General features: G+C 40.8%; 1 protein-coding gene across 7 annotated transcripts; it reads left to right on the top strand.

Annotated features, from left to right (window-relative positions):
- The first annotated feature begins 1,869 nt into the window (after positions 1-1,869).
- On the top strand, positions 1,870-24,588 carry LOC111228449 (AP2-associated protein kinase 1-like). 7 transcript variants are annotated; one of them, XM_022754330.1, is made up of 21 exons: positions 1,870-2,723; positions 6,628-6,746; positions 7,381-7,489; positions 7,938-8,080; positions 8,236-8,357; positions 8,439-8,520; positions 8,634-8,766; positions 8,893-8,996; positions 9,445-9,524; positions 9,609-9,772; positions 10,654-10,844; positions 11,857-12,078; positions 12,630-12,817; positions 13,105-13,298; positions 13,398-13,466; positions 13,654-13,743; positions 15,446-15,550; positions 15,792-15,893; positions 16,521-16,691; positions 17,061-17,150; positions 21,932-24,588. In XM_022754330.1, exons 1-21 carry the CDS (start codon positions 2,564-2,566, stop codon positions 22,777-22,779), a joined length of 3,486 nt encoding a protein of 1,161 aa, XP_022610051.1. In that variant the 5' UTR covers positions 1,870-2,563; the 3' UTR covers positions 22,780-24,588. The 7 variants fall into 7 exon arrangements, with proteins under 7 accessions (XP_022610051.1, XP_022610059.1, XP_022610101.1 ...); XM_022754338.1 differs by lacking the exon at positions 11,857-12,078; XM_022754380.1 differs by lacking the exons at positions 11,857-12,078; positions 21,932-24,588 and adding an exon at positions 17,732-17,843.
- Positions 24,589-24,767: the final 179 nt, after the last annotated feature.

Raw genomic sequence — 24,767 nt, 5'->3', positions numbered from 1 at the left:
AAAAGCAAAAAAAAAAAAGATCTGGGTAGATGCATTTATTTAGTGATGAAGTAGTGACCCCTGCAGGAGAAATTCTCACACTGTCATAAATATGCAGCCAACCAAGACCTCCAATCAATTTTAAAACTTACTTAGAAATTTTGTAATGTTAATCTGATAAATTAAATCTATTTTTGGTGAGTTTGACTTTTGATGCAACAACAAAGATAGAGGTTGATGTTTTATTCTAACCCAAAGTTTCTCAAGCTTGAGGCTGGAACCTCCTGTTGGCTTATTGCCTGTCCACATGGGCTTCCAGGAGATCTGTAAAAGTGATATTCTGATTTTGTTTGCTCCATATTTTTTAAATACTGAGAGACCAACAGAGTCAGTGGTGAAACAGGCATGCAAAAGACTGGAGAAACTTGAAGCTACAGTATCAGGAGACATGTATGCACGACAGACCAGATCCCAGAGTGTATGTAAATGATGAGGATTTTCATCTTAGACAAGAAGTCTACTGTGTGCTCAGAGTGGTTTTCATATACCTATTGTATGATAATGAAAACTGAAATGGGATGCCTTTGAATAAAAGCACAGATGTAGTACATTCCAGTGAGGTTACAAATAAAGTTGAACATTCCCGACAGACTGACTCTGCTGTAAGATTGCAAATAATGATATCAGTAAGTTTGACTTAATATAGGCAAGAAAGAGAAGGATCTATTTAACTGCTTCGTCCAACCTTTACCTATCAAAAGAAAGGAAAAGAAAGAAAAAGGAAGATAATCCACATAGAGTGTGGATTGTCTGTTCAAATTGTTTTGCAGCTGGCTAGAGTGGGTTGTTATCACCTCTTTACTCAACTGATGCTATAATAATAAAAGGCTGGTAAACATGACAGCTCACAGTTACATCTACTCAATCATTTTCCACCACAGACAATTGGGATTCAGCAGGATTCCCATGACATTTTGTTTTCATTTGCATTACAATTCCTGATACGCGTGGCATTTATAAAACTTGCATGGCAATGTATGCATGTAAAGTTATATATATATAGTTTATAGTTTATAGTATATATATATATATAGTTTTATATAATTTGTTTTACCTAAAAAACAAAATCCTGAATTCCAAAAAATCTGAAATCTGTTTTTCAAAAGCTGCTACACTGTAAACAGGAACATTACATCTGTCTGATGTCTTGCAGACATTCTGAATCTCTGTATCTAATCAGGGTCAGTGTGACACAGTTCTCCTCTCACACTTGTTGTGGAGGAGCTCAGCTTAAGCCTTAAATTCTGCAGAATTACTGTCAACTCTTGTAGTCTTGAGGTTTTGACAGTGTCGTATGACAACTAAAATATGATGTATTGTTCTTTTTATCACACAGGAAAGAGAGCCTTCTTTAGCTGCCTGCAGGTCCAACTATATTTTTTCTTCTTGTCTCAAAGTGCCTGCATTTATTACATTAAGCAGGCAAAAAAATGAACTATAATAATAACTATTTTACCCCCTTAACATTTAGATATCCATGGGTACCCTATGTATATTATGTAAAGAACTAAATCTAATCTCGTTTGAAATGTTCAAAACCAATGTACACCTTACTAGGGTTGAAAAAAAATCAGATTTAAATCGCATGGGGAAGACCTAAAGACCAGCTACATTTTGCAGAAATCTAAACAAAAGCTACTTTAAACTACTTGTAACTACTGCAACTTTGAGATTACAACGGATCCGTGCAGCATTGAGCTGCTCACACTGTCGGCCCGTTTAGCTTTTACTGTGCGGACTAGATCCTCGGGACTAGGGAAGATTGACAGGAAGTGGTTGTTCATTTGACCAATCACATCATGAGAAGTCCAGCAGGATGGAGCCTGCAGAGGGGAGCTGGAGAGGACTCTTCCCAATAGCACCTTCTCTGTTTGTAGCTACGTTAGCTCTGTCATTAAGTTAGTTGACCAGCCTTGTTTTCACAGCCTGCTGGACGCACTAAAGCACTGGAAGTCTGTCATCTTCACTACGACACAGACGAGTAGAGCAGTCGGCGAACGAAGAAACATTTCGGGTGGATGATAGCAGTGGAGATGTGTCATAAGCTGCATTGGACACTAAGAACCTACCTGGCTACCTGTCTATCAACTGACAGCTGTCACCGCACCTAGCTGCTCAGCTAGCTGGCTAAGTGAGCTAACGGCTAACAAGTGTTTTTTTCCGGGCTCATAGCCTGGCTAATTTAGCCAGCCAGCGCTGCTCTCGGTTCAGAGTGGAAATCAGTGACTCCCGCAAAAACGCTAGATTTTATTATTTTCTCAAGATTATTTGACTCCGCCTGCCGTTCAAATCATGAGTTAGCCAAGGAGCGTCGGAGAGCAGTGTTTGGAATATTTTGAAATCCAGCATTTCCTAGCATTTAGCTTGGAGCTAGCTAGCTGCATTCATTCAATTATTGAAAAGCTGCTAAAGCGTTAACAACAACACCTTAGCGGATAGGGACTGGGTACATCCAACCATAGTCTTTGTTAGGATACTGATACATTTTTGGACTTGACCTTGCCGTGGCCAACATCTGGGGGAAATGAAGAAATTTTTTGATTCTCGCCGGGAGTTGGTGAGCTCTGGGCCTGGTTCCGGAGCCGGTGGAGGAGGCGCTGGTTCCGGCGGTGGTGGCAGCTTCATCGGACGGGTCTTCACCATAGGACGCTATCAAGTGACCGTCGAGGAAATTGTCGCAGAAGGTGAACTATAGCTTTCTGTTGCGTGGATTACAAACTTGTCACACAACCACTTTTACCCAGATCTGCAATCTGAATTTCACCACATTGTTGTGAGGATGGAGAGTCAAGTAACATAAAATGAGTGGGCCTGTTTTGTTGGATTGTGGCCCAGCTAGATTACCAGCACTATCACCTTTATAACATGTTATTGGTGGGACAGGCAGCGGTTGACACAAGGCTATAGCAGTTACACTATCAGTTGTGGCCAGCCCAGGCTGCTATTTTGATGTTCATTTACTTGTCAGGACGAGTTGTTTCAGCCACACTTTTCTTTTGTGGCCTGAGTTTGGTTGCTCCTGTGCAATAAACATAAAAGTGGGAAAAAAAGATTTCAAGGTTGAAAATTCAAATGTGAGAGAAGGTGTGTTATAAAACTGTTTATTTAGATTGTCTTCTCTTTGCATGACTTCACTCTTTACCTCAAGGCTGGGAGGAACATGGTATGACTGGATTTTCTACTGTGTTGCAAAGGACCAATGACAAGCTGAGTCATCTGTCTTGATATTTACACAGGGAGTGACAAATCTCAAATGTAGATTCAAGACGTTTGGATGAACAATTTGTTGTTTGTTATAAGGTGGGAATGATTACTAGGATGTACAGCCACATAAAACATAAACTCCTGACAAGGAGGGGCTTTCCCACCTAATTCCGTAATATACTGGGGGCCCGGACCTTAACATGTTAAACAATCTCTCATGTTGATAAGCTGCAGGGGAATCCAACCTGTTAAGTTCAAGGGTGAGAAATGTTTTGTTAACATATAGGGTAGACTAAGGTAGACCAGACCATAACTAATCAGGCTTTGTGATGAGCGTAACAGGTTCCCTATGGTCATTTGTCTTTGCAATGAGAGTCCTCCATGCTCTGTTAGGTAAGAGCGCCTGTTACTAAAAAATAGATGAAAGAAGACTGATTAATTCATCAGTACTATAGATGGCCACCATCTGTTTGACCACACCATGGCTTTATGAATGGGTTAGACATCTAACCTCTGTCCTGCCCTGCACTGTGAGTGAGGACTATGGTAGTTTTCTTATGAGTTCTGGATAAACTTTTGCCTTGATGCAGACACTCACTTGAGAGAGGCACCTTTTGGATTGGTTATTATTTGGCCTCATAAACAGGGTTTTGTGCAGACAGTAAAAATGAATACTTACTCCAAGATTCTAAATCTTTCACAAAACGCTAGTTGTAATGTTTTTCTAGAGATGATATTTTCTTGCTTGGGCAGTGGACCTACTGCTTGCAATCTGACTCCCTTCAGTGTCACCAGACCTATTTATTCAGATGGTTTTGGTTGTAGCCTGGGCTGTTAGTTTCTGTTAGCTTGCTGCTCCATTTGGAAATGATCTTTTTTGCCTCTGCCTCCTCCCTTTGTTGTCATTGTTGAACTCTGTTGCCTTTAGCTGCAATAAACACACTTTTCATGATATAAAGAGTCTATAAAAAGTCTCTATACTGGCTTTTGTAGCTGAAGGCCTACAGTTGCATGCTTGGAATCATCTCATTTTTGTAGTTTTTTATTTTAACCATTTGGGTTTAAGTCTGTGATTTCTTTTCAACCAATTGACTGAGGATTTTCTTAGACAAAGCTTTATGTCTTTACGGTCAACAAAATGTTTTTTCTTTTTTCCATAAAGAGTATGACATATGACATATCTAACATATTGCATTGTGACAGAGAATGTGTCCCCAATTCTTTCTCTTAGACTACATAACATGGAGCTTTAGTAAGTCATTCTCTCATCTGTAAACAAAATCATCCAGTTTTCGAAGCTAAAACTTTGTTTAAGTAAGACAATTTGTCCATGCTAATTTTGTCTCCTGTAGATCAGTTGTGATAGTAATTCTTGCCGTCATTGCAGTGTCGTGTAACCTCGCAGAGCATGTTTGTAAACAGCATAGTAGTCGTGAGGACATGTGCTGTGTTTAGTCTAAAGCCCAGTGTCCAAGTTCCATTACACTGATGACAAATGATGAGTGAACACTGTAACCATTCACTGAGCGTTTCATAGCGGTGCCTAAAGGTGTATTTTTGTGTGCATTTGCATTAGCGTGTATGCATAAGCTAGAGTGGTATAATCCTGACAGTCAGTTACGTCAAGGGGCAGTGGCTATTTGTAGCTGTACTTACAGTTATTTGGTCACACTGTCTACTGAGATTGTAGACCACTGCTAAATGTTGCTTAAGAAGGCTGCTAATCCTTCTCATTTCTTACAGGCATCTCAGATTAGACTGTGCGAGACAACAGGGGTTCCGCTGTCTGAACTCTGACAGACCACACACACATACAAGACCCATGTCTCATGTGCTCAGGAAGTGTGTTTCTCTTCGCTCTGTATTCAGACTCTGTGTTATTTACTCCACGTCTCAAGCACATTGCTTCTCTGTGTCCTAATAACACTAGTTACTTAGCCAGCCTGTGCTCTGCCAGTACCGTGTGTGTTGGTGCAGCATCCCTTTGCAGATTTTTGCACTTCAATGTGAAATGTCCGATCATTGAGTTTATGGTTGATGACATCAGTAAATGTGATTTGTTATCACCCACAATGACCAGGCTCCACACTGTTACTGACAGGGCAGAGCACTGAAACACACATGATTTCAAAGTGGGCTTATTGTATTTATTGGCCTATTTAGGAAAGCCTGTCAAAAACGATTTAATGTTGCTGACTCCCATTATCTTTTTGTACTTCATTTATTTAGAGCTCACAGTGATGTAGCCTAATGCAGATATAATCAAACGTCAACCAGACCGATCACATGGAACTGTCCTTGGCTTAGTGATGCCAGCTGGATGAGTCAGCCCAGTGCATGGCATTAACACAAGCTGTGAGAGAAAAAAAACTGTGATCAGAAGAGCTACAGTAACAACAAAATGCAAGCCTTTAATGTGAAAGCAGCTAGATGCTCTCGATATAAAATTTAGCGAGTGCCAAATGAAAGCTGAGGCTAGTTCATATTTAGAAGTCAATGAAGATAAAGACTTGGTGTAATACAGCTGTCCACCTTTTCACCAATTTTATTGTGTATTTTCCAATACACAATTTGTACTGTACAATAATAGAAATATCCATGCATATCTGTTGAAAGATACATTTGCTATATTTATCATTGTGGTTGTTGGTGGTTTCAGTTGCTATTGATGGACACAACCATCTTATGGTGTTTCTTATGTGTCAGCATCACTCTGACCAAAGGTGGGATGATGAATTCTCTCACTTCCTGTGTCAGTTTTGTCGACTTTTTCCATCCTTCCCCTCAGCACAACTGCTGACTCACACGGTGCTGTTTCAAGCTCCTCTTACCAGTTTTCCTGTCAGCCTTGCACTGCATGCATATAGGCACTTCTTTCCTTGCCTCATGACTATGATAACATGAAATACGTACAAATATATTAGTTTAGCAAACGCCAATGACATTAATCCATCAGTCAGCCTCAGCTGCTAGTATTAAGAGATGTCTGATCTGGTTTACAACACAACTGAGGGGAGGTTGGCTAAAAGTTGTTTTTAAAAAAGTTAAACTTTAGTATCTATGTTTCTGTCAGAATTATCTTTTAATGACCTACAGTCTTTGGTCAGGAGTCTTTCTTGGTTACACTAGAGGAGATCTATATAATATCAACAACTGACAGTGACTGTAGTTAAATTGAAATGAACCCATTGTTAATATCACTTCACATCTTAAATGTAAAATCAAAAAAACAATATAACAACATACAAACAATATAACCTTACGTGACTGTCCCTGTTGCTTAAAGTTCACAATGCAATTACAGAATTATCATTATTAAGTTAGTTTTTCAACTTGAAATGTATGTGTTCATTCTCTTTTCTTTATCCCTCTATTCATTTGCAGGGGGTTTTGCCATAGTTTTTTTGGTGCGGACTCATCAGGGCTTACGTTGTGCACTAAAAAGGATGTATGTCAACAATGAACATGATCTGCAGGTCTGCAAACTTGAGATACAGATTATGGTGAGTAAGATAGTCCAGTAACTGACTGCTGAGTTCAGCAAACTACACTTACTAGGAAGTGGTCTTTTATGAGCTGAATGTGTTGAAATGAGTGGAATCACAGGCATAAGGAAAATAATATAATATAACTAGAGAAATACAGAATTGACATTCACATATTTTCTTTGATTTTCTGAACTTTTTTGTCTGAAGTCTTAATGCTTGAAGTCCTATGTACTTCAAGTACAAACTCTGAGAATTATCTGAAAATACTCTTTGACCCAGGAATAGTGATGGCAGCGGAAGGGAGCTCAAGGGTTGGTTTGTAGGTAATGCCCATGTAACGCAAGGAATTCAGCTGAAAATGTTGAATTGGCACTTTGCCATCTATACTCCCTTGCTCATCCATTTCCCAACTACAGTCCTTACTGTAAATTAAACTAAGCAGTTCCAGCAACCACACCCTGGGTGGCTTGGCTATTACTGGATTGTTATCATTATTACTTCCAGACCTTTAGATAGAAATAGACTTAATAGTTAAAAAACATGGATGTATTTTGTAATTTACCAAGCCAAACGTTTTGGACTGTAAAATCTGTGAAAACTGTATCTCCGTGTTTTGTCATTGTTGCTCTTTCTGTTTTTGTTTACACAGAGGGACCTAGTGGGCAACAAAAACATAGTTGGTTTCCTGGACTCCAGCATAACTGCAGTTGGAGCTGGTGATGTCTGGGAAGTCCTAATCTTAATGGACTTCTGTCGAGGTAAATTGGCCCACCACCCACCCACCCCCCCTTGCGCCTTCCTGTCTCTGTTGAATTCACATCACCATCAGCTTCTCACAGCATCCTGTTCTGTTCAAAGGCAAATGTTCAATCGACAGTTGTCGTGGTCGATAGAACTTATGTGTCAGTCGATACATAACTGAGTGGTGTTGTTAATAGAAAGTTCAAATATTAACATTACTGTATAGTTGTTGAAGCCTCTACAGAGTAAAGTTGACAGAAAACAAAACTCTGTGAAAGAATTTTGCTGAATGTACGCTTTTGTATTTATTATAGACGTTAAAAAAAATTTGAGAAATCATTTTATTACTTGCTATAACCTCCAAACAGGAAATTACATGGAAGTTAGTGATCCGGTTATGGCAGTGTTTATGTGGTTGTTCACTACTTTTAATAGTCTCTTAGTTGACCTATTTATTTTATGTAGGTGGGCAGGTGGTTAACCTAATGAACCAGCGGTTACAGACAGGCTTCACTGAACCCGAGGTGTTACAGATCTTTTGTGACACATGTGAGGCGCTCGCTCGTCTCCACCAGTGCAAAACTCCAATTATCCATCGAGATCTCAAGGTAAGTTTAATTCATTTCCCAATATGCACATACTATAGCTGCATAAGGCTAGGTAACTGATAGCCACACAAATTATTTCTAAGAAATCTATTGTGACATTGCTGTTTACATAATCCATCAGTTTTTACAAGTCTCATCTTGTCTTCCTCATAAAGGTGGAAAACATTCTCCTGCACGATCGGGGGCACTACGTGCTCTGTGACTTTGGAAGTGCCACCAACCGCTTCCAAAACCCTCAAACAGAGGGGGTGCCAGTCGTAGAGGAGGAAATCAAAAAGTGAGTTTTCTTTATACTTTCTTTATATCCTTTTCTCTAACTTTAAAGTTCAGAAGCTCACTGGTCTTCTCTCAACACCAGGTACACTACTCTGTCATACCGTGCTCCAGAGATGGTCAACCTCTATGGTGGAAAGGTCATCACAACAAAGGCAGACATTTGGGTGAGAAGGACTGTGTTCATTACTATGCTACATTATGCTCACTATACGATCACATAAATTCACTTTCTTAATGACATGCTGGATATAGTGTGTTGATTTTCTTGTCTGTATAGGCCATGGGTTGTCTACTCTATAAGCTGTGTTACTTCACACTTCCTTTTGGGGAGAGCCAAGTGGCTATCTGTGATGGCAGCTTCACAATCCCAGACAACTCCCGCTACTCCCAGGACATGCACTGTCTCATTAGTGAGTAGCCTTGATCATCAGATTATACTCACTGTCCTACTTACTGCATATCTACCCTGTAAATGTGCAGTTAACTTTGTCTATGAATTTTCATGTTTCTGACTCAAAATAAAATTTACTTCTCAGGATACATGCTGGAACCTGACCCAGATAAGAGACCAGACATCTACCAAGTATCCTACTTCTCCTTTAAACTGGCTCGACGAGAGTGTCCAGTCCCAAATGTACATGTAAGTCAGCATGGCCAGAGGAAGGACAGGAATTTGAGAGAAGAATATACTAAAGGGTTAATGGTTGATAATGTAGGCCTTGTTATATATCTCGTGTATGATGGTTTCAGTTGTCTCCTTGCTTTCCAAAAAGAACACAGTTCGAGGCTATAATGATACTGAAGAGAAGCTACGCTTTCTAGCTTTTGCCAGTTGGCTGCCCTCCATTCTTCATGCCCTTTTCTAATGTATTTACAAAGTAGCTTGGCACCTGAACGTCTGATTCAGCCAAATTCTGCCAAAGTATTATTAAAGTGGGCAATTACTTTGCATTAATGGAAGCTGCAAATCCATACGGTAGTTTAGCAGTGACGCCCAAAATATTTTCTTAATACCTGACTGATATAAAAATTTTAAACTGTTTGGTTTGATTGTCTTTGATAAATTGGAAATCCTCTTACTGTTGTAGAATTCGCCCATTCCTGCAAAACTTCCTGAGCCCATCAGAGCCAGTGAAGCAGTGGCCAAAAAGAGTCAAACCAAAGCCAGGTGAGTGGCAAGCAAAGCATTTATTATTATCATTATAGGACACTCTACCCTTACCCGTCAGTTCTCTCTTTTTCCTTCCATCAGACTTACAGACCCCATTCCTACCATGGAAACCTCAATTGCACCTCGACAACGACCCAAGGCTGGCCAGGCTCAGCCCCAGCCGATATCGGGCATTCTCCCTATCCAGCCAGCTCTCACTCCTCGCAAGAGACCCAATGTGCCAGCTGGAGCGTCCCAGGCCATAGGTATACATAGCTCTGTAATATCTCAATATGTCAGTGTTAAGACCATTGGTGATAGAAGTGTGCAGTTATGATGATGGTTATCCTGGTGATAATATACTAATATTTGCAAAAGAATGTATTGGACTTAATGAACTGGTCCAGGATTGTATTCCTGCTGGTTCAATGAACCTGTTCTTAAAAGGCTTTTGTTTGTCTTTTTATGAGCCCTGTGACAGTTTGACAGGACCATCCATCTGTGGCCCACTTACAAAGACAGAATAGATGGTGGCCTGATGTTACATTACTTACAACAACATATTCCCATACAGCTCATGCACTTGCTGCATCTCCATCTTAGTAGTGTTTGTGAGATAAAATGTTAATTTATTGAAATGAAAAGCAAAAAATACAATAGACACTATCAAAAACATTTGAATATTTAACTGTGCAAAATAAATGCATTCATTGTCACCATAAAATGTTGTTGAGTATGTCCTGGTTTTGACTTCAGATGAAAATAGAGACAAGGTTTAAAGTATCACTTCACCAAAATATTACCAGCTATTGAAAAACTGTTCATGTTTTTTGGAGGGTCCTTTTTGACATTCAGGGAAACATACAATTACACGAATACTTGCGCACACACACACACACACACACACACACACACACACACACACACACACACACACACACACACACACACACACACACACACACACACACACACACAAACACATGCTTTTACAATATGTCAAGAGTTTGTGTATGTGGCAGCTGTATGAAAACGAGAATCTGTGCGATTGTTATTTGCACAGATTCCTCACGTCATCAGAAATGTGGGTGCAACTTTAAAAATATAATTTTGAAGTGATAAATGACAGTTTTTGTCTCCTTTCCAGGTGTTGGTATCAGTGGCCCACCTCCAGCTGCAGCTGCTGTCCAACCTGCTCAACAGGGCCCTGCTGCACAGGCTGCATCACAGCCAGGCCAGGCGGCCAGCATGCAGCCACAGGCTACACCGCAGCATCACCAGCTCCTCATGAAGCAGCAGCAAGCCTCGGCCTTCTTAAGTCCACAGAGTAACCAGCAGGTAGGCATCCATGCAAAACAAGAATGGAAGTACTGTTGTAGTACTTTACAGTACTGTAGCTGCATTGTGTGTTTAACTCTCACTCAGGAGTGCTATGCACACATGCTGAGACGTTTTCAGGCATAAGGGTCTAATTTTCAAACTAAAATCATTAACAGACCCTTTTGGGCAAATAGTTCCAGGAACAATGTTTGGAGCTAACTTGTGGAATAAATGTAGCTTCATTCACAGAATATTCCTGCTTTCTTTAGCACAGACATGTTTGATTTTCCACAGATTTCTACAGATTACAAATTAGACCCATAACGAAAAAGCGATGGCTTGGTTTGAGATATGATTTTTATCAAAATATTTGAAGGTAGCGTACAGGAGTCCATCTGCTTTCTAGAAAAGCTCTTGTAGCTGAAAAGCCCTGTATGTTGACCTGTGTAATTGACTATTTACAAAAGGGAAGCTACTTGTGGTGCACGGTGACACCGTGGTTGCAGGTATTGTGAATGTATTTATTTCAATTAGCAGTACAGACACAGTTTGGATGATCAGTTTGTTCAGCTATTCTTTATTCATTTCGTAGTCGTTGTCCATGCAATATCACACACAATGTGATACCACACGCAAACTGATGTATTGCGCTGGTAATGAGTCATAATCTAAAAACGGTCAAACACGTTCTGCACATCTGTTTGACCATGCTATCTGTGTGGCTTTTTTTGTTTGATGTTTTCAATGTGAGTCTTTAACAGACCATTCAATTTTCCATGAATGTTCCTGGTTTATAGTGTATTTTTGTAAAACCTGCAGTTAGTTTCAGTGAAGATTAAAATTCAGTTGTACTTCATATGTAATCACTAAACTAAACTGGTACTGAAAACTAAACACTGAGAAGCACTCTATATAAGTCTGCTGTGCTTGTCAAAGAGGAATAAAACATGATAAAAAAAATGTATTTAAACTGGACCAAAGTTTGAAACAGAGCCTTCCTCATGACTGGCTGTGTGGTATTCCTATGTAGCATCAACTGGTACAGAGCCTCCATCACCAACCACAGCAACAACAAACAGCGTCTCAGGCGTCTACTGTGCTGCAGTCCAAAGCTAAACCTGTTCATCCAGTTGTTACTCTGCAACTGCAATACCAACAGCAGCAGCAGCAGCATGTAGTCCATGAAACAGCAGCTCCCCATCTCACACCTATCCCTGAGTCTGCAGTCATTGGTCCTGCAGCTGACCCAGAGGTTGCGGTAACATCCTACTCCTGCTGCCGTCTGCTGCTCTTTGGGTTGGGGCTGATTATTAGTTTGTCTGTAACGAATCACACCCAGATTTTTACTCTTTTCAACTTTTCTTAGCAGGAATGGTCTTAGAATATAAATGTGTTGATGCTGTGTAGCTACAAATGTTCTTTAATGATGTCTTTATTAGAAAAATGCCATTGGATTATTACATAGACACTGTATAAATCATGTTACAACTAAATGATTTACTTTAGCAGTCTACACTGCTTCTTTCATTCACCTACTGTATGTATTTTCAGTTAACTCAAATCATGAGGTGCATCTGTTTCTGTCCAATCTTTATAATGGGAATATTCTCTTCCCTTTTCCATAACATGATTTTCTCTGAGTTGTGGTTTTGGAGGTATTTATGATACATCGTTGTCTTCAGATTTTCTTTTCCAACTGATCTCGCTTGGTCTTGGGCTTTTTGTCCTTTCATCTACTAAACAGATTCTCTAGCATCAGTTTTCCGTAGTCTCCAATTCTGAGCCTTTATCTTCTCATTACAGACGGCTGCCCGAGGGATTCACAAAGTAGGCTCCTTGACACCCCCCTCGTCGCCAAAGATGGCCCCTAAGAGTGGCCACAGACGCATCCTGAGCGATGTCACCCACAGTGCCGTGTTCGGGGTTCCAGTCAGCAAGTCCACCCAGCTACTTCAGGCAGCCGCGGCTGAGGCCAGCCTCAACAAGTCCAAGTGAGCAGAATTAACTCCCTTCAGTGATCTGAGGATGAACTGTCCTTTCATGGCACTGAGTGAGCTCAGAAGGCCAATAGACAGTCCATTCATATGACAGAACCCCAAAGGAGGATAAACGGCCCTTTTACATCTCAGAGAATCCAGCTTGAGAAGAATCACTTAATTCAGCCTTTAAATAACTCACTCTTATTTGCATACATCAGTAGGCCAGAGCCAACAGTCTAAAAACCCATGATCAAATTTCACTGTGCCCTTGTTTGTGTTTGCACCTCTGCACATTGCAGATCAGCCAGCACTACTCCTTCTGGCTCCCCCTGCTCGTCCCAGCAGAGTGTGTATCATCCAGGTGATGGTGACGCCCCGTCAACCCTCACTGCACCCAACACTCAGCCCAGCTGGAACCCCTTTGGGGATGATAACTTCTCCAAGTTAACGGCGGAGGAGCTGCTCAACAAAGACTTTGCAAAGTTAGCTGAGAGTAAGTTCAACTTGTTGACTGCATACTTACACCTGCACCATCGGTAAATAGTTGTGTAATGTAAAAATAATTGTTACTTTGCTGTTTGTCTGTGCACAGCTGCTGCACCAGGGGAGAAGATCACAGGCTCCAGTGAAAATCTTATTCCAGGGCTCAATGCTTTTCCAGGTAAGGCTTTGCTTAATTCCCCTCAGTATGTCTCATTCCTGGAGATACCATATGTTCCAGGAGTCTTCTCTTTGATTGATCTATCAATCATTTTTATAGCCTAGTCCAACCTGTTCTTTTCTTCTGTTCATGCTCTCACATTCCTTCATTTGTCCTCTCCCATCTATATTCACTGTGCAATGTTAAGCTGAAAGATCTGCAGACATCATGAACGCAGGTTCAGCGTTGTTGACTGTCCCGGACCCTTTTAATACCCTTTCACTCTCTGACACCACAGGTAATTTTCTTGTCACAACATGACAGAGTACGAGCCATGCCTTTGATTCTCTCAGGCCTTGGGCTCTTGAACAAATAAATTCCTAGAGCTTACTGTTTTTATTTACTGAGGTAGTTTCCTGGACATCACACTTCCCAGAGGGGAGTGTATGAGTGCTAGTTTTGTGGTTGGGATTTGTACACAGTCCTATCTTGTTGACATAGCAAGCAGCCTCACAGTGGCTCCTTGTCAGCTTCCATGAATAGAGGCCGTAGCTACAGCTAGATCGAATCTCGTTTGCAGATCTGTGCTTTTGCTGTTGCCTGGTAACGTGAAGGACAAATTCTCCTTTGTTAATTGGATTGCCTTACTGCTGGAGGAGCCTGCTTACCACCACCACTAAGAACAAGAGAAAGTTCAGCACGCTGTTTTGTTAAAATGATGTCCCAGCCTTTTATGTTCTCCTCAGTTTAGCGTTTAGCTCTGTTTGGAAGTGTATGCTTCTTAGTTGTGTAACCTCCTTTTGTGTAGTTGTTTAAGGTCTGAACTGAAAGGATAAAAATGTTGAGGCTGTTACATAATCAGGGTGTGGTTAATCTTCTCAACCCAGCCTAAGCTGTCTCTTTGACTCTCTGTGTATCACTCATTCAAATAGGATGCACACAAGTAAACACAGAAGCAGCTGAGCAGCATTTAGAGAGAGAATATTTGAATTTAGAATAAAAAAAATGTAGCGTACTGTATAAAGCATTTTGAATATCACATGTTCTCTATTGACTTCAATGGGAGAATTAGCTTGGTGACATTTAGGATTTGTAAAAAGCTTTCATCAGTGTTGGCCTCTTTCTTATAGTGAAGAGGGCAAAAGGTCACATCTGCTGCGCCATTTTCTGAGCCAACACATTCCTTGTCTAAGACCCCCACCCCATTTTGACCCATTGCAGTTTCCTGTAAGTATGAGCTGCAGTGAAAAGTCAGTCATCTTTCGATTCACGCATGGACTGTATTTCAACTTCATCAAATCCGTAATTAATGTACTAATTTACAGTCTTAAGCTTTGCCTTGACAATAATTTTCACACACAGGGAAAAGCCAACTTCATAAAGATGTCCTCTGCTCATTTGTCTGCACTGGTCCAAAAATGAGTTGAGAGGGTTGGCATGTGGTCAGAGTCTAGTGCAGTGGGACAGTCACTGTCCACTGTGGAGAAGCTCGCTGATTGCTGTGGCTTGTTTATGTAATTAAATGTTTGCTGTTTCGTAATTTAACAGTGTGTGGGGGGAAACAGCTTTTCTTCAGCATTAGTTTGGCATGATAATGTTGGTAACAAATAGAGTTTATTTCTCCTTTGAATCATGAGATTTCACTCCACTAACACATCTTGAAGTATACAGGTGTGGTGTGCAGAACGAAGTAAACTAACACATCATTAAGTTATTTTATCACAACATTATAGCTTTTCACCCTGCAAGCAACCTGATTTTCAAGTCATGGGAATGTGAAATTACCTTGAAATGTTGATGTTTTGGTCTTCATGCAAAACTGTAACTATCCTCACTGATTTTGTCAATATATAATATTTTCTCCCATTGCTATAGCTTCATATTTCTAGTTTTTCTGCTTCTTTTTTATTTGTATGCAAAATCCTCCCTCGTTGCCTTTTTCTATCTGTTGCAATCTGTCCATTACCTCTCTCCATCTTCTCTCTTTGGCTCGCTCACAGAGAAGCTGATTGAGGGACTGAAGTCCCCTGAAACTTCTCTGCTGCTCCCCGACCTCTTAACCCTGGCCGACCCCTTCAATAGTTCTGCAGAGAGCTCCACCAATGGTACCAGCTCTGTTCTTGTCCCCTGCCTTGCTCTAAAATTCCCCATCTGCTCTGCATGCATCTTCTTGCCTTCCTTCTCCTCTTTCACTCACATGGTCATGAAGTCAGAAAGACCCACTGGAGAAAGGAGTAAAGAAGGCCTTCACTACTTCTACCCCCATTTAGACAATGCATTTTCCTCTTACATTACTAATAATTTCTTTGTGTTGCCTTTCTCTTTCCATTTGATGTCTCCATGTAGCAAAGGCTCAGGTGTGTGTGGATTCACTTATTCCTGGTTTGGAAGCCCCCCAGGCCCAGCGACATTCAGCCCAGCCAGAGCTCATCCCCGCCAGCATGCCAGGTTAGCAGCCTGGGCCACATAAAAGGAAATCTAAGAGCAATTTTCTGTAGCATTTTCACCAAAGAATAATTATCTCCAGTTATGATCCTGTTCCCCTTGTCACTCGTTGATGTCATCTTGACCCAAGGTTTTTATTGAGGGTTTTTTTGTTTTGTTTTTTTTTTTTTTTTTACAGCTGCAGTCACTTTATTTTTTTGTGTGGAAAACACAAACTATTTTTTTCTAAGTTCAGTGACTGTAGCAGTTGCTTTATTGTAGCACAGTGACGTGATGTTTTCTGGGTGTGAAGCAGTCTATTCAATGAGAACATTGAACATATCTTTAATTATCAATGCTAATCTTGGCCAAAATCCACCTACAGTCTACATTCTTCTGTAATGATCAATATTAGCTGTAGATAACATGTAGGTTTTGGACTTGCTACTGCCCCTGATTTTGTAGCATATTTTCTATGGAATATGCACCAAGACCTTCTTTTAATGCTGATGATTATATGCTTTCAGCGCTAAAATAATAAACTGTCTTACTAACAAAATGCATTTGCCTCTGCTCCTTCAGCTAATAATCTTATTTTTACTGTGACCCCTTGTCCCTCTGGCTTTGCTTCATCCTGTCATGCTGTCTCAGACTCTCTCACTGGGGAAGACACTCTGCTGGGTTGCGATCTGTTATCTCGTACTTCTCCTCATGGAAACCAGTCTGTTTCTGCTCTCCCCTCCTCCTCCTGCTCCTCTGCTCCTCCTGGCTCCGGCTCTGGATCCTGTCTGGAGGAGCTGCCGCCTGGTCAGACAGCCTCTGGTAAGACCTCCCCCTTGCAGCACCCCTCAGCTAGCCTTATGTCTGCCAAGGGTTTTGGCCCATGAAACCATCGCAGACCTCAGAGCATTTCCATAACAACAGGGCCTGTTCAAACAGAGAAAATAAAAACTTACACATGTGATACAGACATGGAATTAGACACATTAAATGCCAGCTTCAACAGACCCTTGACTCATTTGTAGAAGAGCCAAAAGCCACCTAAAATGCATGGCTTTTAAATACTGTGACTGCCCTGGCTCCATCTATTTTTAATCTACTTGCATCCTCCTTTCTTTTTGCTCTTTTCTTTGGCTGAGTTAACTTCTTTCCCCCTCCATCATTCCTTCACTTCCTCTTCCTTCACCGCAGACTCTGCTTTCCTCATGTCGTGTGGGGAGAAGGGCAATGACGACGAGTTTGACCCTATTCCTGTGCTCATCTCCAAAAACTCAAATCAAGGTAAGGTTAATAGAATCCCGAGATGAGCACTTACAACCCCTGAAGCCCAGACTGTGAGCCACAAAGATGAAAGATTTAGCCCCTAGTCCAGTCATAGTAGCTCATTCCTGTGGCTGCTGATGTGAGAAGTCTTGTATGGGTGTGCTTGTCACATTAAGGCTTTTTTATCCCATCAAGCTCTCACATTAGTCATCTTTCTCTCCTTTATGTCTAATGTTATACTCCCAGTGCTTCTCCGCCTTGCAGGTGTTTGGCTCCTTGTAGTTTATCCTGAAAGTCTCCTCATGTTAGAATTGCATTCCCTTACTCTCCCCCTGTAATGATGCAGCTGTATAAAATAATCCCAGCTCACTCTCTGCCTGTTTCTCTTTCTCTTTCTGCCCCCGTCCATGCATCTCTCTGCTCTGCCATCATTATCCCCTCATCCTCATCAACTCCTCGCTTTTAATTTCTCCATACAACCTCTGTTAATATTACTTATTCTTTTGCTTGTCTTTCACAATCTCCCTCGACTCTTCTATTTCTCTCTCTGTCTCTCTCTCTCTCTCTCTCTCTCTCTCTCTGTTTCTGGCACGTTTCAGGTGGTCACTCGCGCAGCAACAGTGGCAGTTCAGAGTCCAGCATCCCCAACTTGGCCCGCTCCCTTCTGCTGGTGGATCAGCTCATCGACCTCTAGAGGGGGTGGGAGAGGTCGAAGGGGCAGTGTGCAATCCTAACGAAGGGACAGGGGAGGGTGGGGGATAGAGATGGGGAAGCAGAGGCACTTAATGTAGCACCTTATGAAGTGAAACAGTGGAGCCAGCATAGATCGGTTCAGTGGAACCTTCTCTTTATGTGCCTCAGTGGCCTCAACTCCATCTCTAGTTGCCTGATTAGCTGGTTTCATATATCTCTGCTGGCTGTTGACATTCCCACGCTGGTAAAAATCTTTTCATTAATGCCTGAGCATATCGTCTGCTTCTGTCCCGCCTACACCATGGTTTTCCTCATGCTTTCCTCATACTTGCATTAATATCCCTCATATGAGTGCACTGCCATGGTGATCAACTGTCATCATATGCACATGTTAAAATGCTTGATCACAGCTGCATTGCGCTCACTTTGTGTGCTTGTTCAGGGTTGAAGCTTTATTTAAACAAGCCACCTTCAGGCATGCTCATTTGTGTCAGGGGTCTGACAACAGAGTGAGGAGTGAAAATGCTGTAGACCTCCTGGATAAATTGATGCACTTTCCTATGAAAGCTTTGAACTAAACTCTTGACCAAACAAAGACACACCCTGAGTGAACCACTGAGAGCTGTTTGCACGGATTGAACCAGTTTGTGAAGGGAAAAACATGTCAGCTTTTACAGATTTCTGAAACTGTTGTGGTTCATGGTTGTGCGATGAGAATTAGGCCACATCTTTCAAACATTTTGTTTGGATATGATCTCACTGCACATGTCGAGTCTGCACCATGTTCGGAAGTCAAATCAGTTTGATTCTGTGCTACTTTTCTCATATAGTATACAGTAACCATGTTTTTAACTGCTAGTTATCTAAGCTAACTTAGTACATGTATTAAGCTCCATAGGCTTCAGCATAACTGTATATTGTCACCTCTCTCTGGATGTTAAACAGGGTATTATTTCTCCCAAATAACACCTATAAATCTGTCAGTCCTGATGATGTCTTGAAATCCTGAAATTGGTGAAGTCAGTGTTAACATGGCTGTTTAATTCGGCTCTGTTACCACAGCAGGATGCTTTCACTGTCAGCAGTATCTGTATCTACAACATATAGGAAGAGCATTAATGGTATGTGTGCATTTTATAATTACATATTTTTATGTGCTGGGTCATGACCTCACCATCACGTCATGATATGCACAGCAGAAATAAAAGGGAATGAAATGAGTCCATGCCAAAGCTAGTGGAAAGATTTTATTATGTGGTAGTTGTCATGTGTTGGTCTGCTCTCAGGATCAGTGAAGATGAGCAGATTTTTAGCAGCAAAGCACTGATACAGAGAGGGAGGTACACTGTAGATTTCATAGTTATTTTGTTTGTGTTTCTGGGCTGACAAATAAGCTTTACATGAAAATCTCCCTCTCCCATTGACATCCTCTCTGTCTTATCTAGCCAGTCCGTTCCTACCACGTACCTTCAGGTCACTCGGCCAATGTGACCTTCATTTCAGCTAGAGGAGATATTCAGAAGAATCCATTATATGTACATAAAATCACTTTTCAGTTTTTTCTCATTATTGCTCATGTCAAAACTGGTAAAAGTAGATTTTTTTAGTGTGTAATATTTAAAAGCATTTCATCTATCATGGTATGAAAAAAATGTGACTATTATTGATAGTGCTTTAGAATGAATGTATGAACTAAGTACCATTATAAAATATGTAGAATTTATAAGGATATATAGAATTAAAATGTGTATGAAGCTGTATTTAAGAGTGCAAAGATGTTGACCCTGTGTCCAAAGTCCCTTTGTCTTATCTCTCCATTCACAGTCAAGCATTCAGCCAGTGCTTTTGGTTGAGATGTTATCATTGATACATGAAACAAAGTGCTTATGACTTACCTGACTGGGTAGTATTCTCAGCTCTCAACTTCTTCACATAGCACTGGTACTTGTAAATTACTGTATGTTACTGGGACAGATTTTATCCAACAGACAGTAAAACAGAGCTGATGACGGAATTTACTTCCTGATATCTCTGTAGCACCTTTCACCTCTTTCATTTGGCTGATGATTAAAGGAAGAATTGTTTGGCTTGGTAAAACAGCTGTTGTATTACAGTACACGTGTTCACAATAACTACATTCTCAATGTTAAAATCCCACCAAGTGTTAGCTTTCATTTTGGATTTTCTCAAGCCAAGGAAGGTTCATTGCATAGGCACACGGCTCTACTTAAGGTCCATATCACCTTATATATTTACATACATACAAGAAACAATGTATTTACCCTGATATGCCATCACTGGTATATATGCATAAGGTTTGGGGCATGAATAGTTTTCTCCTCTGGCCTGTATGACATTTTGAAGGGTGATCACAGACATTGACAGTACTGTTAGAACTACCATGGGTAAACAGAGCTATGCTTTCATTTTATTTATCTCCGTCTTGCTCAGTTAAGTCATTTGCATTTGTGTGGATAATCTATGCAATCCTACAATAATGCTTCATGTTCTTATCAGACACTACAGTGCTGTATCCTGTAGAGTTCTTGCCTTGGCCGTAGAGTTTTACTTGTGTTGCTGTGTGAAACTAATGTACTTACTGTGCTGGTTGGGTTGAAATGGTGACAGGCATAATAATTAATATGTTTATATCAAAATGTTTGACTTGAATTGGCAGCAGACGTCCATATGTCAAAGCAGGATCATTATCGAGTGTGTACTTCTATTTTTATGAATTAAGGTTAAAAAGAGAGACACTGAATAAAACGCATTAATGTGAATATAAATTAAGTCTCTTTGGGTCACATTATTTGATTTTTACTCTAAAGAGCAAAGGAGCTAGCTGACTTTATCGACAGTCTGAAGATTTGTTTTAATCGGCTGACAGATCATTTTTCCATCTGGGAACCAAATTAGATTGCTGATACTTTATGGTATCTTGTAATGCTTTTCTGCTTAATATTAAACCATTATTTAATGTGTGCTTTGCCTCTTGGAAGTATGTTTACAGCTTTTAATACAAGCATCATCAAACACACGTCTGCCTGACAACTTGTGCTGTTGTCATTTTGAGCTTTCCTTCTCAGATTTAAAGGAAACTATCAGTGTTTTCTAGGTTTTCAAACCTTTTTCTCATCACCCCTCATATCGTAGCTGTTCTATGCTTCATGGATGTTAGTAGACACGTATTTTAAAATCACATTGTGATTCAAGGCCAGAAACTTTGGTAAAGGACTTTGGGTCCTTGAATTGTGCTCCTGCTTGGTAGGTAGTACCATAGACAGACTGCAGAGTCATTGAGTTGTATGGAGAAGGATGGATAGCTGTTATTCCACATGATTACATGGGAAGTCTCACTGACTGTTGTGCTTGGTAGTCAGTTCTGACCAGTGAGATGATCTCAAGGTAATTTATCAGTTTGATTAACTCTAATATTGGAAATGTGCTGTGAACAATTTAAAATACTGAGTGATGAGGGAAATTACCTGAAACAGTAAAACAAAACTGGTGTTTTCCTTTAATGGCTGCAACTAACATCTTCCCAAGAGCTGCTCGTTAACAGCTGCTGTCAACGCTGCCGAGGTAAGACTGATCTGTCTCTGCTCATCTGTGCAAACCTGTCTGTCCCTAACCACTTCTACTTTTGCCATGAAGGCTCTTAGTCCTTGTTTCCACAGAACTACTGACTCCCTCTGAGCTCCCTATACCTCAACGTAATCAATCCTAACTAAAAGCAAACTGCTTCCCCTAACACAGCTGTGCTGAAACCAATTTGTGGAAACAAGGTTAATTGATGTTGTAATAGTAGAGCTGGTAGTCTTGTTTGTGTCCTGTGACTTGTTCAGACTAGAATGTGCCTGTATTGTTGGAGTCTTTTGCTGGTTCCTCACTGTTGGGTCGTTCTCACTGATGAGTGGTTCACAGATTTTAGAGATGATCCATTGGTCATACAGTATGTTGTGTTTGATTGAGATTTGATGGCCTGCCAGATAAACAGGCAGTTGGACCTCAGATGGGAGAAGTTCTTTTTACTGAAAATATTTGCACTGCCTAACGTCTTTGTTCACCTTTGATATGCTTTTCTTTATCTCTGCTGTCTTACACAGATCTGCAAGGGGAGAGCAATGGCTACGCTGTGCTTGGGGAGGGACAAGAGACTGAACCTCCAGAAGGAGGTTCTCAAATAAACGAGGGCTGTGTGCACTCCAGTGATGAAGAGGAGGAGAAAGAAGTCCATAAGGAGGAGCAGCAGGATGAGGGAACCACTGAGAGTCACGTAGCAGCCCATGACTGCAGCGGCTCCAGACCTCTGCTGATGGAGTCTGAGGATGAAGAGGAACAAGGACCTCAGTTAGCCCTCCACTCATCTCCGCAATCCAGCACAGTACCAATACAACCATCTACTACCTTCCAACAACCTACTCCAAGCACCTTAGCTCAGAATCATACCCAGCATGTACCCGAGCCAGCTAAGGGGACAGATGTTGCTGCAGATGTCTTCTCTACAGCCCCCTTCCGGATTGCGCAAGAAGAAGCGTCTGACGTGTTTGCCAATGCTCCGTTTCCTCGCGCCACCCTTGCACCTCAGCAGCAGCTCGACGTATTCTCTCAAGCTCCCTTTGGAAAAAGAAAGGAGGCTACAGGAGCTCTGCCTAAGACCTCATACCCTCATGCAGCTGGAGTTCATGCTGTAACCCCTGATCAAGGTGCGTTGGGACAAGTTCCCCCTCAACCATTCCGCCCTCAAGCCCTGGCCAAATATTCCCGACACTTTGAGGGACCTGTACCCCAGCAGCTAGTAGCAGCTCACAGAGTAGTGTCTAACGTGAGCAGGCAAGCCGCTGTGGCATCAGTCCCTGTTGGACCTCTTCACTCATGGACGTCAGAAGTGAGCGCTGTAGACCCCTTTGTCTCTGCACCCTTTCACCTCAAGGCTCCGCAAGAAAAGCCCTGAAGGCACACTCAGAGGTCAGGGCAGCGGGCATCAGCGCCACTGAATTATGCAAACTACAACAGGCATACTGCATGCTGTCACCAGCGCTGCAGCTGGACTGCAGGCCTGCATGGATCTCATTCTCAACTGGCTCCAATTAGATCTGATAGTGCAAGGTCATCTTTACACTTGAATGCTCCATCAGAGTAAGAAAACTGACATCCTTCCCAGACTCCTAGTCACTTTTTATTTTATTTCCCATCACACCCATTTACCTTTTGAATTATCTTTAATCCTTTTGGTACGTACATCTACACATAGACGATATGGTGGTCAAGTATTTGATTGTTTTCTTGCCTACCTCAGTTACTTTTTGTGTCAGCGCTAAAACACCACAACAGTGAGGGAGTTCGCCTGAGGCCTTGGCAGTTTTAATTCCTGTATATTTGAGCTTTACTGTGAAACTATGATCTGATAACACCTCATTTCTCCATTATATTAGTTCATAACTTCACAGAGGCATGGAAGAGGAAAAGACGCAATAGAGCACCATTAGTGAGTGACACAGATCTGCAGTTTCTGAATACTATTGTGAGAGTTTTGTGACAAGATGAGGAATTCATCTGTAATTGCATCAAACATGAAATTTGTAAATGGTCTTACAACTGTACCCTCAAAGTCAGATGCTGGATAATGATGCATAGATATTTCAAAGATGACATTTGTTGATATGAGATGTTTTTTTTCCCTCTCTCAATCCAAAATGTTTGCATTTTTTTGTCATGTGTATTAATTTGTGGTCACTGTCCTGTCTAATGAAAATGGAATATCAGTGTTTGCTCCATGTAATGTACGAACCTTATATAAATGTTAGGCATAGAAAATTCATAATAGTAGTTCCTATGTTATGTAAATGTATTAGATCCACTTTAATTTGTTTCTCCTTACTTTGTGAGATGATATCGCTGAAGCCTTACACTCTTACAGTACTTCCCTCCCACCACATCGAACAGTATAAATCACTTTTGCCTTTTGTGCCCTCCTGAAAAACTGCTGCATTTAGGCCTACATCATTTTATTGCACTTGCATTCAGCACCAAATACTTGTGTACAATCATGTACAACTTCCATTTGCTGTCTGCAGTATGCATATGCACCAAGATTTCCATTTCATCTATCATAGACATCTCTGTAACTTCCAAATGTGCAACAACTGTGACTCACATTTACAAACAACCGAAGTGAAAACAATGCTTTCCTGCAGTCACACAAATATCTACAGCACTTATGCTTCGCAGTTCCAGTCAGGGATTGTAATAGTAGTATATTGTAAGTGAAATGTTGAATGGTGACTGAATGATGACATTCCTTTTGAATTTATTTCCATCATCATTTGGAAATATTTTATTATTGTCTTTGTGCTTTGTCAAATCATGGAACACTTTTTGGTTCCCACCAAGGCACTTTTAAGAAAGGGGATCCAACCTGTTTCAACCCAAAGTTTAAATCATGTATTCCTCTGTTGCAATGTAAAATCCTGTTTTCTTTTCTTTTTGACGTGTACAATCTTCTTTTTTTTTTATAAATGCTCACTTTTCTCACCCAACTTGTATACATGAAGGTTGCACATAGTCACTGACACAAAGTCAGGGTTCTCTAAGAATGGGTTTTGATTGTGACACAGCTGTAAAGTTTATTTTGAGCAGTGTTGCATAGGAAATCTTTGGAGGATTCAACAGATGATGATACTGTTGGACAAAAAAGGACAAAAAAGCACTCGAAACACTTGTTATGCTGCACAGCCTGCCTTTGAAAACCATGTTGTAAGTCATAAACAAAATATTAAATGAATGTAAAAAAAATTGCAATTTTGGTAGTTATTTATCATCACTGAAACATCCATTTGTGAACGTAACAATGTATATTATTTATTCAAGTACTGTAACTTAATACAGTTTTGAGGCACTTATGCTATTGTATTATGGTAATTTCTAATACACTACATTTTA

The sequence above is a fragment of the Seriola dumerili genome, unplaced genomic scaffold (assembly GCF_002260705.1).
Source record: "Seriola dumerili isolate Sdu_G_001 unplaced genomic scaffold, Sdu_1.0 BDQW01000017.1, whole genome shotgun sequence".
Taxonomy (NCBI): domain Eukaryota; kingdom Metazoa; phylum Chordata; class Actinopteri; order Carangiformes; family Carangidae; genus Seriola; species Seriola dumerili.
This window is presented reverse-complemented; position numbering and strand designations above follow the sequence as displayed.